Source organism: Coturnix japonica, chromosome 12 (genome assembly GCF_054131305.1).
Source record: "Coturnix japonica strain WE chromosome 12, WE-NBRP24, whole genome shotgun sequence".
Lineage (NCBI taxonomy): Eukaryota > Metazoa > Chordata > Aves > Galliformes > Phasianidae > Coturnix > Coturnix japonica.
In genome coordinates, this window is record NC_140674.1 from 22,667,890 (window position 1) to 22,685,183 (window position 17,294).

A 17,294-nucleotide genomic window follows, 5' to 3' on the forward strand; every position below is an offset into this window, starting at 1 on the left:
TGTTAGATTGGTTTTATATCCATGGCAACACTTTCTGCTTCCTGGGTAACTTCATTACGACAAATCTAAGTCTGAAGTGAGTAGGGGTTTTAAGCCATTCTGTGTAGTAATAAGTAGGCAACTACAATAAATTTCTGGATCATGAACAAATAAATATAGGCACTTAACTTCGTTGTGTAGGGAATATAATGTTACAGGTTGCTGAGAACAAAATATCATCAAAAATAAGTAGGTAATTAAGAGTGAGAGCCTATTGATTGTGCCAGTTTACTCATACTGAAAGCTCATACGGGATCTCAACTGTACAAAATATTCTGTTGCTTTTTTATTTTCTTTATTAGAAATGCTGTGTTTACTAGTTTATCTAAAGCTAGTTAACAGCTAATCTGTTCTTGAAATAATCTCTTGCTCCTGTTTCTACTTCAAATTTGAAATCAGCTACGATGCAATTAGAATGCACAGAAAGAAGCTATTTGTATCAGAGGTATATCGCATGTGGGCTGAGGTTGGTTCTTGTTTGCTTTTTTTTATTGACTGCTTTTTTTCTGAAGGCATGGAAGTAATCCAGTTCAAACTCAAATGACTGAATTGTTTCAAAGAACTGTAAGTGGCAGGTCTGGATACAAAAACATTTTGTTTCAAACAGTAAAATAAAATCTGGATATTTTTTTCACATACGCCTTTCCTCTCAAAACAATAATGTATCAGGTCTTACGATATTTTATAGCTTTGGACTTGAGTTGACTCACTTGTGTTAATATTTAATGGTATGGTGCCAGGCTGTGCCCTGTTACTTTCAGAATACTGCCACGTTGTTTTGAGAGATGATGCATCTCCTGCCTGAATATCAGTTATCTGGAGTAGATTGTGCGATGTCGTCCTTAAAGGTGTGGTGCTTCTGTTGCATTCATCTTTGCATTAAAGCTGAGGTGGGTCCTATCAATGAGAACATAAAGAACCTAATTCTGGTCTTTGTGGTACTGATTAGGAAGTAAGTTAGAAATAATGCAATTAGGAAAATAAATAAATAAATCAGAAATAATTCTGGTTTATTACCTCTGATCACATTGCTAAAAATATCCTGACCCTTTTGAAGCTGGCCAAGGGACCAAGGGACTGTAGCAGTCCTTGTCCCTAATGTCTCAGTGTAGAGGGACCTGGGTTCTGTACAAGGTAAGGGAGGCCAGTGCACTGTCTTTGTTTGAGCAAGAGGTATGGATGAGAAAAATACTTTGGAAAGCACCTTCACACTGCAGAAAAAGGAATTTGAAAAAAAACAAACACCTTATTAATTTGTATTCCCCATAAAGAGGAGGACAATTGCTGCCTTCTTCGACTGCAAGTGCAGTTTGGCAGCTGGTCTATATCTGCCTCGACTTCCAGTACCATCAAAAGGAGGAGGTATGACTGATTTATTGGCAGAATTGCTTTTTCATCTATGCAGTGAATCAAGGGACTGTTGTTTATTTACTGTGTTTTAATGTACATGAGTCCTAGGTTAGTTTTCATCCAGGCTGGTTCTCTGGTCTGCTACAAGCAAGGCAACAGGAATGGTAGGTCCAGTATGAGGAAGGAAGCAGGATTATTTGGACTCCAGCAGAGAACAGGACTGAACCTCCAGCAACATTTTGCACTTCAATCAATTAAGTCAGCTGTTAAATCACACCTTGAGACTGTGAAGCTAGCTGTTGTAGTACGGGGCTTCTCCATGCCGTAATGTTGATTACCAATTGGTATTTGTGAATGGTTATAGATGGTGGTGCTCATTAATACAGATGTTTCTGATCATATTCACTTAGTCTCTGTGAGTTTAAAATAAAACCAATGCTGGACGCAGCTTGTTCTGCACAGAAGATCTGAATTTGGTCTAATTAACAATATATTTCAAAGCCTGAGTTAACCAAGCAGCTTAGTTGAGGCAATGTACATTCTTTTAGATTGTCACCAGCGTGTGTCATAACTGCATGTCACTTTGTGTTTCTTTCCGTGAGTAGGGGATTTGGCCTCTCTAGACTCATCACTGTCTGACCTCACACTTCAGTTGAGGTTACACCCACGACTTTTTGAACAAAAGTACTTTGTATTCTAAGAGCATAATTAGAGTAACTAAAAACAACCTCACCTGTTACGTGAAGTCTCATCTTAATGCAATGAGGTCTTCATACGCAGCTTCATCTTTGTGTCTTGGTGTTTTCATCTGCTTAGAAGTTTCTTCTAATTTGAGCATAGAGCTTATTTTATGACAATTGAATTGAAGTGTGTTACGATGTTCTATGTATGAATGTGCATATGTCGAAGTTACCATTTCTCCAGAACTCAAGCAGGAGTGATTTTTTTGAGATCAAGTTTTATCTTGTGCTCAGAGACACACAGCTGGTCACAGGTAGAACTGGGTGCTTCCAGGCACAATAGATCTGCACTTTGACTTTGTTAAAATTCTGATGTTTTGTAACAGCGTGCTTCTCTTATTTTTTGTCTGTCTTTAGTCACTATTTTGCTTTAGTATTTTAAGAAATTCCACTTCATAGAAGACCATTTGTGAAAGCATCACAAACTGGTATAAACATTCAATCTCCCATTTTTTCCTGTGAGAGAGGCTGCATTTCATCTTTAAGTGGGATTTAAGAGCAATATTGTCAAACTTGGATTCCTTGAATTAATCACTTGTAATTCCTGTTTAGTCAGCAGAGTGAGTGACCTAAATTTCAAGGTGCTGAATATTTCAACTCTAATTGAAATCTTTGGGGTTTGGTTAAGTGAATTGTGACCAACTTTCAGAGTGAGCTGCAAATGGAGTATTTGCAAAGCCTGTCCAGAGAGATTGTGGTCTCATCTTTGGAGATATTTGGAAGCCATCTGGACATGGCCCTGGACACCCTACTCAAGCAGAAGCTGAATCAGATGGCCTTCATCAATCCCTTCCGAGGGACCACAGCCATACCACTAATGCTGTCAAACCAAGGGGTTCTTGTGCTGTTCAGCCGTGTTTTACTGACAGCAGTCACTTGGAATTCACTGGGTTTTGGTTCATAGATTTGAATGATGAACAGTCTGTTTCCATGGTTTGGTGGTATCTGTAATAATGTGGAAACAGATAATTTCAGAACTGTTATTAGACCTCAGAAAGTAAAAAACATAGAAAATTCAAGACAAATACATTCTTTTAGTGATCTCTATTTTCTCGAGTGTCCCAGTAATGACCCCAACAACATCCCTCTGTCCTATATACAGCAATTTTTAGAACATAGTAGTAGTAATTTAAAAAACAACAACATGATAAAAAGAAAACAAACAACACCAAAACACAATAGTTTAATTCTGCATAGTGTTCTAGGGTATGTGATACAAAGAGTTTGCTCCTAAATTATTTTTAAGCTGAAGTGTTTCTACCTAAAAGACATAGATAATATAATGTGTATAGGTATTTCTTATAAGAATTATGTGTAGGAAATGAGTTACATTTTTAATTTCTTTCTAATTAGATGTTCAAGCTTTGGTTATACTTTCTGATATTATTCACACTTTCTAGGATTTACGTAGTTCTGTTTTATATCTAATAAAATGGTAGTTGGTTGCAAAATGTATAGGGAGAAAAGAGAAGAGTTGTGTTCTTACTACAGTGGAAGTTACTGCTCACAGTCTCTCAGCAGGTAGGTCAGCACACTCTGCACACCCAGATATTTGGCATGATCTATTATAGTTTCATAATGCTTTTCCCTGCCAAGAGCAAGCATTCCTTCTAATCCAAGGCTTGCTGGAAAAAGTTATTAGTCATCTAGTAGCACACCCACAGTCTATTGAGAAATGTTTTTAGAAGGGAGCAATGTCTGCAGAGTGGCTCATGGAGGTTATTTTGAAATACTTGGCTGAGAGCACACCCATGCCTGTAACCCTTACTTGAGGAAACTTTCTAATGACACCAATGGGAGTTGCATCCAGCACAAAGGAGCATAGGACAGACTTTTAAGGCTAATGAGCTACCTGTTAGACTAGTGAATTTCCTATTTTCAAAGCAGAAAATCGATGTACTGAGTAATACTGAAACCAAAACATACAGATACATAGCAGTTTAGGAAGCAGAAATAAAACTTTAAAAGATATTAGTAGGTTTAGGAAGGTCATCTCAGTGTTAGGCAGAGGTGTTTCCTTTAATGCTCATCAGATGTGGGTGCCTGGCATCTGAAACACTAGGGATATTTGCACAAGTGCTCTGCTAAGCCATGTGATGAATACTGGAAGAGCCATGGATCTGTCTTGATGTGGCTTATGACTAGATCTGCAAAGATGCCTCTGAACTAACGTGATTTCCCAGTGAGTTTCGCAACACCTGTGCTGTGGAAACTGTGGCTGCACTGTGCTGGGATGGTGGAATTCTTTTCTTTCGTATGTTGTGGCAAACCAGTGTTCGGAGGCCTGTTTTTAATATGAAGCAAATGTTGGTACTTTTGGAGTGCAGCTATAGAAGTTGAGGTGTCCAGGCCTTCCTCAGCTGGAAGACATTTTAAACCACATCTCTTACTCCTTGCCAAGCTTATCAGTAGATACTGGACTAATCCTCTTGTCTTGCATGGAACCTCAAGGGCCAAAGGTCTGAAGGCACCATTAGCTTCAGAGGAGGAGCAGAAAGCTATATACAGTTGTTCAGGACTCTAACAGTTGTCCAGGAAAGCAAAAATTTACATGCATACATATTTGCATACAGATGAGTAGAGCAGAAAGAGGATCACCATCCAAGAGCCAGTGAACACTGCAGTAAAGCCTTCCAGAAGTGCTTGGTGTAGCTCTGCTTCCCTACTACTCAGCTTCCAAAACCATTCTTTACATCTATTGTTTCTGTTTCATTGATGTGTTTGAAGGGCAGGAATGAAATCTTCCAGGCTGATGGGGTTTGTAGTCTAGACAAACTGAGCACGACTTGTGCTTAGAAAGGCTTTGTAGTTAAAGTCATCTTAATGTTTTGTGTAACACCAGGTTTACTGAAACAAAATGAATAAAGTCCTATGAGCACAGTGATTACTCATGCACACTGAGGAATTCCCATGCTATTAAGTACCAGCCTGTGTTAGTCTGCTTTTATGTACTCTAGATAGATGTGTTTACTTTAATTTATTGGCAGGATTGTGCTTGAACTTAACCAAATATTAGTTATAAAGTTGAAATGCCCTGTTGATATAGGCATTACGTGGCTATAATAGGACTTTGGATCCATCCAGTACTTATCTTTCATATGATAACATCTGTCATTTCAAGGTATCCATCTGAAGCTAGTTGCGTCATGTTTGTTTCAGATTGTGCTTTATATTACCACTTTAGAGTTACTCTATTTAAGTTTTCCCCAGTTTTGTGCTGTTGTAATGAGTCTAGGCTAATTCAACCCTTTGCTTTAAATAAAGCAAATATGGATTAGGATGGTATCCTTCTCACTTGCCTGCATTAGGATTGGGATGGTATTCATGTCATTTGCTTGTATGTGTTTTGTTTCACACAAAGTTTGCTTCCTGCAGCAGCAGAACAGGGGTGGAGTTCAGCCCCTTCTGCATATCAAACATGAGGTTCTGGGGGTGAGCGCTGGCTGATGGCGTGTGTTGGCTGAGTCCAATAAGAAGGATGGTTACACCCCTCCACCATCCTCACGAGGTCAGCCTGGAGTCTGTGCAGAACCTGTCCAATGCAGTGGTGGTGAAGTTACCCTTAAGGCACTGCAGCCGAAGCTGAGCCTTTTTTCTTGAAGGCAGGTAAAGATAGAAACATTTTCCACAGTTTTCAAGGTCCTTAAAAATTATTTCTTCAGTTGTCCAAAGTTATAATGCCATGAAAACTGTGGAACCTGTAACATGTACACTTATAGCTCTTGTGTGTAACCAGTAGTGATTACTCTTCTTTTTGCTCTTCATAAACATAATTTACAGTGTTAAGGAAGTTCTTCACAAGGTGTGTTTGTAAATTCTAGATCTTAATTTTCATTTGAGGGAGAAAAATTGAAGTATCTTATGGCTCTTGGTTTACTGATTTATAACCTTTGCACCAGTTAAGCACTCATACGGCAAGATTTTCCATTTGTTGTTTTACAGAGCGGGTATTCTGTGGCTATGTATATATATTTCGTGTCCTTTCCTTGTTTTCCACCACAAGAAGATTTTCCATTTGTTGTTTTATAGAGCAGGTATTCTGTGGCTATGTATATGTATTTCATGTCCTTTCCTTGTTTTCCACCATTCTACGCAGCTAGAGGGGTTGCTTGGAAACATTAAACATAGCAGATTGCATGGTTCTCTTTTCATTAAATGTAATTAAAAGTATGATTTATTTTAAAATCTGAAGTGCAGCAGAAATTGCATTCAACCATTCTGCCAAAGGTCAGTGGTGTGTGGGTTTGGTATAGACAAAAAAGGTAATCTACTGATGGATGATTAGACTACGTTGCCCCTGGAGAGTTGTTTTCTTCTCTGAGTAGCCAGTTTAAACCTGCAGTCACACTGAGCCCTACTACCTCAATTCTTGTGTGTTCTCACTTATCCAATTGACCTGTATTTGCTGGTGTATTTACATATTTTCTGGAGTTAAAAAAAAGAGCCTCCAAGTGTCCTAATTGGGAAATGGTAATAGAAGCCTGAGGGCTGGATGCTACCTTGAGACCCTGATTTCCTGTCCATGCTTTGGGCAGCTACCAAATGGGAACAGTAACCTGGGTCTGCAAAGCCTGCTGTCATCTTGCGACCACTGCTAAGCCCTGTGCATGAATCAAAGCTCTGTGCCCATCGGTGCCAACACCTGCTGAAGGGAGGACTGGCAGTGATGGAGAGTCCACAGTTTCTGGTGCAGCACTGCCAGTACAGCCCCTGGGGGGATCAGGTACCTGGCCCTCAGCATGTCCTTCTTCTCCACAGTGACAAAGGTCACCCAGCAGGACCTAGGGAGCATGAGACCCCTGCCCGTCCCCATCCTGAATTGCTGAGTGATGGAGAAAGGGGCACCCTGGATGCACATAGCATCCATGTGGCTTTGGCGCTGGATATCCCCTCCAAGTGCCCTCCTGGCTATGCAAGATTGCTCCCCCTGCACAAAGCAGACACACAGACCCTTGCAGTCCCTCCACACTATGGCAGCAACCATCCCACAGTCTGGGGGTCCCCACTATGGTCTCATCACATCAGGAGCCATCTGCTTTATTCACTGCAGTAATCCAGTTCCTGTTTCCTTTCCTTTGCAATGTTCGGAGGGGCTGCAGGAAACCTTTTTTCTTTTACAGCTCCTGTAGTGTTAGACATGAGTGCATGCTTTTCCTGTGAGCTCTAATGATGTATTTCGTCACAGCATAGTGAGTCAAGAATGATAAGATAGGACACAAGCAAAATTCTGCTTCTTCAGCTTCTGTTTCCAGCTGTCCTTGACTCTGCTAATGTCCAGATTTCTTCATTGAATTTCCACAAGGAAAAATAACCAGGCTTCTAAAGATGAACTTAAAATAATTTCCACAAATGTAGCTTACATGTGAATTAACAGTCTACCTGTGAAGTATGAGAAAATGTTTCACGAATTTTGGTGCATTACATATGCTCTACCTCACTGTAGATCTTTGCTTATTATTTTAGAAGGTGCTACTAAATATGGAATTGGTGATGGATTCTCAACAGGCCTTAGTCACAGCCTGGCTTTGCTTGAACTCATCAAAGAGATGTGTGCTTAGTTTAATGTTTTACATGTACATGATTAGGCCAGAAGTTTCCCATCATAGCACAGTTACAGAAGCAGAAGTGACTGTGATCACTGTGTAAGCAGCATTTCCCAGTGTACATGTGGACAGCAGGGACCCAGGGGTACTGTGCTGTAACAGGCTGGGAGGTGGCATGAAATCTCATTCTGTTACAATAGTCTTCTTACACTCACTGACCATTAACCTGAATCTGGATCAATCAGAAACCCACGTACAAATTGTACATGTGAAGAGCTGTGTGCTGATGCTATAATTGCAATGGTTCCAAAGACACATTTTAATTTTCTTCAGCTTTTTGTACCCCTGAATAACTCTCAGGACAGTAGTATGTCTTACAAGTTCACCTCAGGGTGAATGTAGCTGGTTAAAATCTTGGGAGCTGATGGAAATAACTGAGAGTCTTTATGAATATCTTTTGTTGGATGTCAGTTTTATATGCATTGCTAAACTTGGGGAATGTTGGGGTTGTGTTATGCAGAGGTGTATATACACTAATCTAAACTCGGTTTTCTGATTTGTACAGCTGTTACATACATGTAGGATAGAACAGTATGCTAATAGTACAGTGATGGCAGTTCTTTGTGCTTGCAATATTGTCACAGTTTTAAGCATAGAATGGGAATACGCACAGTAAGCCTGTGTAAATGCTGCAGTCCAAGGGAAGCAAACTTCTGTGAAGCATTTTGCTTAGCCAGGGTTTCACTCTCAAGCTGTGATGAGAAACAGTAATAGAACTTGCCTGTTTGCTGTTCTACTTTCATAATAACACTGTTGGGAGGGGTAATGAATGCAAGCTGTTTGTATGCCAACAACAAAGAAAATTTTTTTGAAGTGGTTTATTTGATTGTGGAGTGAGGCTACAGTAGCATTGGTTTGGGCTAATAGTAGTTGTCCTTCAGTAAGGATTATGGGCTCTTCTTCAGACAGAGGAGCTTTCGTAGATTCATTTAGTGGTAGTTGCACCACGATTTTAAGGTTTCAGTTCTCTGAGCTGGTTGATTAACCATTAAAACCATTTTTGTTGCATCACTGCTGACTGCGTCAGCATTATTACTTATAAATCTTGTCCATATGTTTCAGTGTGGTAGTTCTGTGTGTTGCTGTAATAAACTGTGAGTGCTTGCTTCAAGTTTTCACCCTTAGTTTAGAGCAACTTTCAGTCTCAAATTAATGGCAGAGACAGCAAGCAAGAGTATGCATGTGTTAAAGCTATGTAAGCTGTAGAGCTACATAAGGATTGCTTTTATGTTCAGTGGCCTGTTTGAGGGCAGCTGGTGGTCTGCTCCTCCTCAAAAGTAGTTAAGGAGTTCATCCAAGTAGTTGTCATGTAATTAATAAAGATAATATGGATATTTTCTCCTGGATGCGACCAGGAGACTACAGGCACCAAAGACTATTTCTGAACAGAGACTATTTCTAAACAGAGGCAGTTCCCTCCCGTGTCTGTCTGGGTGGAGTTTGCTCATTGACTGACATATACCTCTGAGGTGGCATGCCTGAGGGCAATTACACCTATAGCATAGTGTTTTTTGCGGATGATGGCTGGAAAACATGAACCAAACATCATTTGGACATTTGGAAATATGGGTTAGCATGGATGGGTGTTTCTCCGTTTGATTATAGGGAAGCTGTGAGTGTTCTTTAAGTCACTGGGAGCTATGTCAGAACAGGTGGCAAAGAGGTTTCCTGTAGCTTAGCTTAGTTAATGTTTGACTGTATACTCCTCCTACGTTCTCAGTAGTCTGAACTGGTATTTGCCACTGTGAACAGTAACCTGCAAAGCAGTAGGAGAGGAACAAATGAAAGTAGTTTACAAAGAAATGCAAGCATGGATTCTTAACTTGCATTGGCACAAGTGCATTGCATTGTGGAGTCTTTTCAAATGCATACGGGCAGCCCATGCTGTTGTTCTCCAAGCCATGTCTTATTTACCAGTGTCACACAGTTACTAGTATCTGCCTTCACAAGATGTATTGTGCTGCCTGATGGAGGGTGGGACCAGAATTTGAGCAAGAAAAGTTGTCATGAGAAGCTTTCTGATAAAAGTTGAGGAACAGTGTCCAAACATGGCCAATGGCATTTGCGGAGCCCTTTAATAAAACATATAAACATAAAACATATGAATTTTTTGTTTGCTTCAAGGGTTTTTGGTTTTTTTCTTTGAATTGTTTTCAAGTTAAGTGCAGGTCATTTCTCATAGTCTCCTTCAGTTGTGTCTCTTGATCACTGTTGTGTCTTTTAGTAAACCCAGTCTAGGAGTGACTGTAAGGCAGTGTAAGTCAGTAATGCTGGCCATCTGGAGCAAGGAAGTTTTTGATTATATGAAATTTTATGTCAAATCAAGGGTGACGGCTGGGGAAGGTTGTGTGGTGTTTTTTGAGGGGTGTGTGTTGTTTTTAGCATAACACAATGAAGGGAGTTTTTGGCTGAAGACTCATCTTCTGCAGAGGAAGCATGCAGGATGATGTTTGTGCTCGTTTTAGTCATCAAAGGTGAAGTGCACAATAATGGTAAGCCTATGTTTCTACAATCGGAGGATATTTCTCATAATGAAGGAAGTCTCCAAGGTCAACAGCTACAATACCCGGAGCGGTTACATCATTACATCTGTGTAAGACTGCTCTCCTTTTTAACCATTACTTTTTCTTCCTTCCTTTCTCTTTAAACTTCAGTGTTGATCACAAAAGTTTCCAGAACACTGTGGACTGAAGCTGGACTTCTGTTTACAGTGATGAGTATTCTCGCCTTCAGTTAACTGAAAGTCTCACTACAGTCTCCTAATATCTGAATTCAACAAAGCCAACATTCTCAAACTCAGTTTGTGTAACTACTGTTTTTTACAATGGTAATTGTCTTGTATTACGGCGAAACCATTGGCAACATCTCTTGAAACTTGTCTTATCCTGTGCATTTCTTAGCTGTCATGGGATCATATATTCATAACATAATTTGGGTTGGAAGGGACCTCAGAGTCCATCCAGTTCCAATTAATTTCTGTGGGCAGGGGCACCTCCCATAGACCAGGTGCCCAGGCCCATCCAGCCTGGCCCTGAGCATCCCCAGGGATGGGACACCTACAGCTGCTCTGGGCAGCAGTGCCAGGCACTCGCTGCCCTCTGAAGAATTTCTCATATCTAAATGTAAATCTGCTCTCTCTTGGTTTACTGCCATTACACCATGGCATGTCTCTACATGCCCATGAAAAAAATCTATTTTTGTCTTTTTCATAACCCCCATTAAAGTGCTGGAAGGCCAATATAGTTTTTCCCCGGAGCCCCCTCCAACAACCCCAGCTGTCAGCCTGTCCCTGCAGCAGAGGTGCTGCAGCCTCTGGGTATCCCTGCCTCCCATCCATCCTCTGTCTGTGTCCCTGTGCTGGGGCCCAGAGTTGAATGTAGCGCTGTGAGGGACTGGGGGCTGTCACAAGTTCAGAGCAAGAACCACCTCCTTGCTCTGCTAGCTTCACTTCTGAGGCTGCCCAGGATACAATTGACTTTCTGGGCTGTGAGAACATTTTGTTGGCTCGTGTTTTTTTATTTCATTCACTGATGCCAACCCAACATCTGCATCATCCTCATGAGGGAAAAGAGAACACGATAGATTTTAGTTTTTCCAGGTCACTTTGTATGTCCATTCACTATGCAAATTAATGTAACTAGTACACATACAGGGGTTTGGAAACCCATGACTAAATACATTTCTCTCTTTCTGGGGAGCTTTTTGTTTTGTTTTGTTCCTGGACTTGAATTTTCATTGCAAGAAGTTTATTTTATGATCTGCTTATAAAGTAGTATTTTTCACCAATGTTTCTTGATGTAGCTTTAATTAATGGTTGCTAATCTAAGTTCAGCTTACATTGGCAAGAACAAGTGCATTTCTTAGAAGTCTGACTGCCCGTTTTGTTTTATTGTTTTTCAACCTCCTGACGATGTTTGTTCTTGTTGCATTAACCAGGTAGCAAAACAGGAGGCATCCCTATGTATTCCTCTTTGCAGTAGACTTTATTCTGCTTATATCCAAATCTCTGATTCAGTGTTGTGGAAGTCAGCCTACTCTTTCCCTAGCTTCAGCTTGTTCTGAATCAGTCTATAAACGTAAATGCTAAAGCTGCTTCAAACAAAGAAAATAAAACCTTTTCCCTTCAGTTCTTAAAAAAAATTGTGTTGTTGTTGGAGGCTGCTGTCCATGTCTAATTATGTTCAGTGGTGATAATTCCATGCATCATGTATTACAGTGAAGTTACCCAGCACAGAGTATTTCCTTGATTGCATTTGGTTTGTCAACAATTATTTCATTTAAAAAGGGTGATGACATTCTGCTGTCCTTGTTCCCTCACTTGACAATAAGGGAATGATAGTCATTAAGACACTTTAAACGTCATCCAGGTAACTAGGTAGCTCTGAGTATTTAAGGAGGTGAGAATAAAGACTGATCTTCTTTTAGGTGTGGACAAATATGAGATAGGTTGAATTGAACTAGTGGAAGAAGTATTTGAGAAGCTGTGGACATGTGTTTTGGAAGGTGTGCTAGGTGTATTGGTTGTAAGTTGCTCGTCCTTGCCCTGCTCTGCATTGTTGCCAACATTTTACTTTATTTTCCCAATGGAGAAACAAGATTTGCTTCTGAACATCGTCTCAGCAAATATGTGGAGTGCCTACATGGCATTCTAGGTGGAGGCCTTTTGGTAAGTAACAAGCTAGTGTGTTCTTGCAAGTTTATTTTGAAGCTACTTGGTATTAATCTTTCTTTACCATTGCATTAATTTGTTTGTTGAATGTCTTGTCAGCAGGAGTCTTTGGAGTTGTATTAAAAAAAAAAAAGAAAGAAATGAACCAGCTATATTGCACCATAGTATTATTAGTTAGTGTTAATTATCATATCTGTAAATCTCAATCACTTTTGAGATGAGAATTAGGATATAGGTTGCAGACCTCAAGTGCAGTACTGGAACCGGACCTTTCAGAGGGATGTGATTTATTTAAAGGATTAAATCTTACATTTTTATTCTTTCAGTGAGCTATTCTCCTTTCTAATGTCTGTAGATAACTAGTATTTAATTATGGAGAGACAACAGTTGTTCTGTTTTAGTTCTTTATTATTCAGGGGAATCAGAGCAGTTAGCAGAGCTTTACATTAGAGTAATAGCCAAGAATAAAGAACTGAGTGTGTTCACTGTAAGAGGCTGTTTAATCTTAAGCAATTATTTTCTACCTTTTCGGTTTTGCAGAGTGGAATTTAGCATGTTAAAATTCTCTAAATCTAGGCTTCCTTCTTCATTCATTCTTAGTCTCCCGGCATCAGCAAATCATAGGTTGAAAACCACTGCATGAGAAGACTGTCTTGTGAAAGTGCTTAAAAGCTGTGTTACAGCCCTATTGGAAGCTAGACAGATTTAAAAAGACTGAGTTTTCCACACAGACTAATCCCAGTGAAATCCATGTGATTGCTTCTCAAACACACTCTTGCCCAACCTCTTCTGCATTTGAAGCACTGGGGCTTAGAAGAAGGTTTCAGTAAAGGCTGTGACTAGTATGTGACTCTGCTCTGTCTCGTTAAGTAAATCCGTGCTGTTCTTTGGTAATGCTTTGCTCTTTCTTTATGGTTTTCTGAGGTATTTCTGGGTGTGGTGCCTTTGTATAAGTGTAAATTAGTGTTAAATCCTATTAGTGCTTGTGAGGAGTATACTTTGAACAGCTCTGTGTTTGTTTCTGCTTCTTGATTTTATGCCAAAAATTCTGGATGGTGTCTGCATTATCGCTCTGTTCTTCTGTCTCTGAAAATTTTGTGAAATCCTAGAAAAAGCTAGATGTCTGTAAGAAATGTTTGACTGAATTGGTTAGGATATTTGTCACACAGACTATAATAACTACTATTCAGTAAGTAGTCTTTGGAAACTGGTGGTGGTCATTTTGTTTTAAGAAAACACATTTCAGAGACTTATTGTATAGTTCTCTTTTGACAGAATGTAAATGCAGTGGTTTTTTGTGTGGTTTTTTTTTTTGTTTTGCTCTTTTGGTTGTTGTTTTTTTTTTCTTTGTTGTTTTTTTTTTTTGTTTTTTTCAAAGCTTTTTGTTAGCTGTGTATAGCATTCAGGATGAACAAAAGTATTTTAAAGCATCTGAAATCACATTAATTCCACAGTGTGATCTTAACCAACTGGCTCTTTGTGAACCTAAGTGCTATTTATGTACAGAGTCAAAGTAGAACTATTCCTATCCTGTTGTTGGTACTACTGACTTGAGTAGTGAGATGCCTACTGTGTTAAATAGATGTAAAATGGGATAACCCATACAGGCACCCCAACCCTGCCAACAAGCAATGCAAGTGAATGCAGTGTGAGTGCTGTGTTTTGTCTACCTTGTCTGCGTAGCAAAACAGAACAGAGAGCAGTGTGGTTTGTTTGCCCCATACTCAGGTGCTCATTCCAGCTGTAGTATTCATTGGACTTCATAATGATGACTGCTGCGGGTGCTTTGGCCATAAGAACTGCGGGAAAAGCTGTGCGGTAAGTGAGCCTTCACACTGCAATCCCAGACAGCCCTCAGGACACTGAGAAGGCTGTGCTCAGCTCTCACATCTGTGTTTGCCCTGCAGATGCTGTCCTCAGTTCTGGCAGCCTGTGTTGGGATCCTTGGTTCTGGGTACTGTGTAATCATTTCAGCACTGGGCTTGTCTCAGGGACCATATTGTTTAACTCGTGCAGAAAGAAACTGGATCTATCCTTTCACTCAATCCTCTGGAGGGTAAGTTATCTGTTTGTCAGTGCGTTACATCTTTCTGCATGTACAGATGGTGTTTGTTTTACTCCTGAACCTTCTATGAATATTCAGTAACAACCTACCAGGATCCATCCATAAGTTTGTGCTCCTCATTCACTAACTAAACAGATGGGATCATAATTGCTCACAACCACTGTAGTTTAAAACAAAATAAATTCTCAGTTTTGCATATCTGATGAATATGGTGATTAGTTGTGACATTAAGTATCTGAAGGATATACAAAAGGGTGCTCTTAATACAACCTGGTAAAGAATACTTGGAAGTAATTGAGTGATGCTGATAATAAGATATCTTGTATAGGTCTCTTTCTCTCAATATATACAGGAAAACATGTCTATTCACTGTTCATGTGAGTATAAGATGTACTTTTTTAGGACTTTGAGGGAACTTTGAGCCATATCAAGATCCTTTGCAGCATAGATTTGGAATTTTATATTTCAGTAGCAACCCTCCTGAGGAGGGACATTCCTTCTCCCCCACCCCTCTCAACTTATGGATGAATATAGGAGAGCTGAATTAATTCCTTGCTTATGGCTCATCAGTGCTTGTGTTCTGATAAAATGGAGGAGGAGGAGATGCTGGAATCTACTCCAGTAGCCCTCTAAATTTATTCTGTGTGTGACTAGTGCAGATTAGGCATGCGGAGGCCCAGAGGCAGCAGCACAAAAAATGAAGTGACGCACTGGCTTCAAATCAGTAACTGCTGCATTTAAAGGCCCTATCCTGGAAAATTCTGTTTGTTTCAAGAAGTTGCTCTGCTCTTTCAACTATCTTGAGATTGTATCTTACTTTGATCAATAATAGAAGGTTTTGCCTTTCTAAATCAGATGTTTTAAAGGAAATTAAGACTTAACCAAAATGTGTGATTCATAGTTCAACGTGTACTTAAACAGAGCAGGATTTGTGTGGAATGAGCCCTTACATTTTTTTATTCCCACTTAGAGTGATTATTAATGCAATTGCATAGCAGATGAAGTTTATTTCTATTGTATTGTAGGCATCCTAATCTGACACAATTTTACTATACTTTCATTTGATGTGTACAGGTACTTGTTAGAATATAATGAGTGGTCTAAATGTCAAGAACCTCAAAACATCGTGCAGTGGAATGTCACTCTCTTTTCCATTCTCCTTGTCTTGGGAGGAATAGAGTTCATTCTGTGCTTCATACAGATAGTCAATGGTATTCTTGGAGGAGTGTGTAGACTGTGCTGCAGCAGTGGTGAGGTAAGCCATTTTTTCATCTAGTTATTACCATGTTTATCAGAGAGTTGAGTTAAGCACTATTGTTACTGATGGTACTGAAGAGGCTTAGGAGCTATTTTTCTGGCATTCTCAAGAAGCTGTACACTGTGGTACATGTGGTCATCAGCACTGTGTAGGTGATATTAAAGAAGTATGTGTCTGGGACTGGCAGGGATGTTTGCTGTAGCCGAAGCTGTTACTGCACAGTGTGACAGAGTTTTGTGGCTTCCTCTAGCTATATTACTTCAGTCTCACAGTTTGCTCAAAGCAGCAGATAGACTACTGAGAATATGTATGTCGCATATAATAAAAATTGCAGCAAAAATTTTGCTTAGTAAGTGTAGGGTAAAAGAAGGAATTAAACTGCATATACATAGTGAAGCTGACAAACATATCTGAAGGACTTTTTGAAGGCTTGGTTTTATATAGTTTTATCTTTTATGAATGAGGAAGGGGAATTTCCTCCAAGTTTCTTTAGCATCATATTAGACATTCTGAGACATCAGTCTGTAGTGGAAATGCTGAGTCACAGCCTGAAGCAGTGATGGAGCACCTGGAGGGAAGGCAGGGCCAGCCCAGGGGAGCTCAGTTGCATGCAGTGTACCTAAGTGACTGATAGGGCTGGAGCCAGGATGCACCCCTTCCCAGACCTCATTTAAGGGTTGGCAGTGGAGGTGAGGGCATCTCTCTGGAGATCCCTGCAGACCTGAGGCCTTCCAAGGGTAAGCAAATTTTTTTAATTTTTAAAAATTTTTTTTATTTTTATTTTTTTTTTGTGTGTGTGTGTGTCCGCAGCTGCTGCATTTGGGGCCTTCCTCACTTGCTGCAGCATAGGACTTTCCTACCCCACTACCATTGCTTTCCATCACATTGTAGCATCATACAGTCTCATAGATGTAGCACTGGAATTGTCTTTTAGTCTGAAAGTGATATGTTTTATAACATGGGCATGTTATCACCAAGAATGTTTTGATTTGGCATGGTTGAATGTTGTGGCACTTTGAAAACATTACTGTCTTCTGCTTCCTATCTTCCATGCCATTACTGGAGTTTACAGTGCTGTGCTGTGGCTGTCTAGATCTGTTTGGGGGTTAATCTTAGCACTTACATTTAGATACACTATTAGTGTTCTCTCACTTAATGTGATGGTTTCTTTTTGTTTCCCTCACAGACACTTTCTTGCTAGAAAACCAGAAAACGAGTTGGAGTTGCTGCATATGCATGGTGCATTGAGTATCCTGTGTTGTGTTTTTGTTTCTTAAATATTGTGTGTATACTGAAATGAATACTTTATTGTCAAACTGTGTGGTCACCATCAATTTAATTGACTTAGGGCTGGCCTCTGTTGTTGAATTCATATGAATGTCTTCCACTGACTTGCCTGCATCTAAAGGTAAAATGAGCTGCTTTGGCTCATTTCATAGTAGTACAGACAACTGGGGTCAATAAACTTGTACTCACACAATAGCTCTCTATTTCATGCTGCTTTCCCAATAAAGTTGCATTTTTCATTCTGATGCTGAAATGAACATTAACTGAATCTAGTCTGCAGTGG

General features: G+C 39.9%; 2 protein-coding genes across 2 annotated transcripts in view; both read left to right on the forward strand.

Annotated features, from left to right (window-relative positions):
• TM4SF18 (transmembrane 4 L six family member 18) overlaps positions 1-17,294 on the forward strand; it is a gene marked incomplete at its 5' end in the record, with an annotated part of 37,720 nt that overhangs the window by 12,378 nt on the left and 8,048 nt on the right. The window lies entirely within an intron of this gene.
• On the forward strand, positions 858-17,256 carry LOC146758893 (transmembrane 4 L6 family member 1-like). Its single transcript, XM_085513505.1, has 5 exons — positions 858-887; positions 14,130-14,219; positions 14,309-14,457; positions 15,541-15,721; positions 16,911-17,256. The coding sequence occupies exons 1-5, from the start codon at positions 873-875 to the stop codon at positions 16,923-16,925; spliced, it is 450 nt and encodes a 149-aa protein (XP_085369631.1). The 5' UTR covers positions 858-872; the 3' UTR covers positions 16,926-17,256.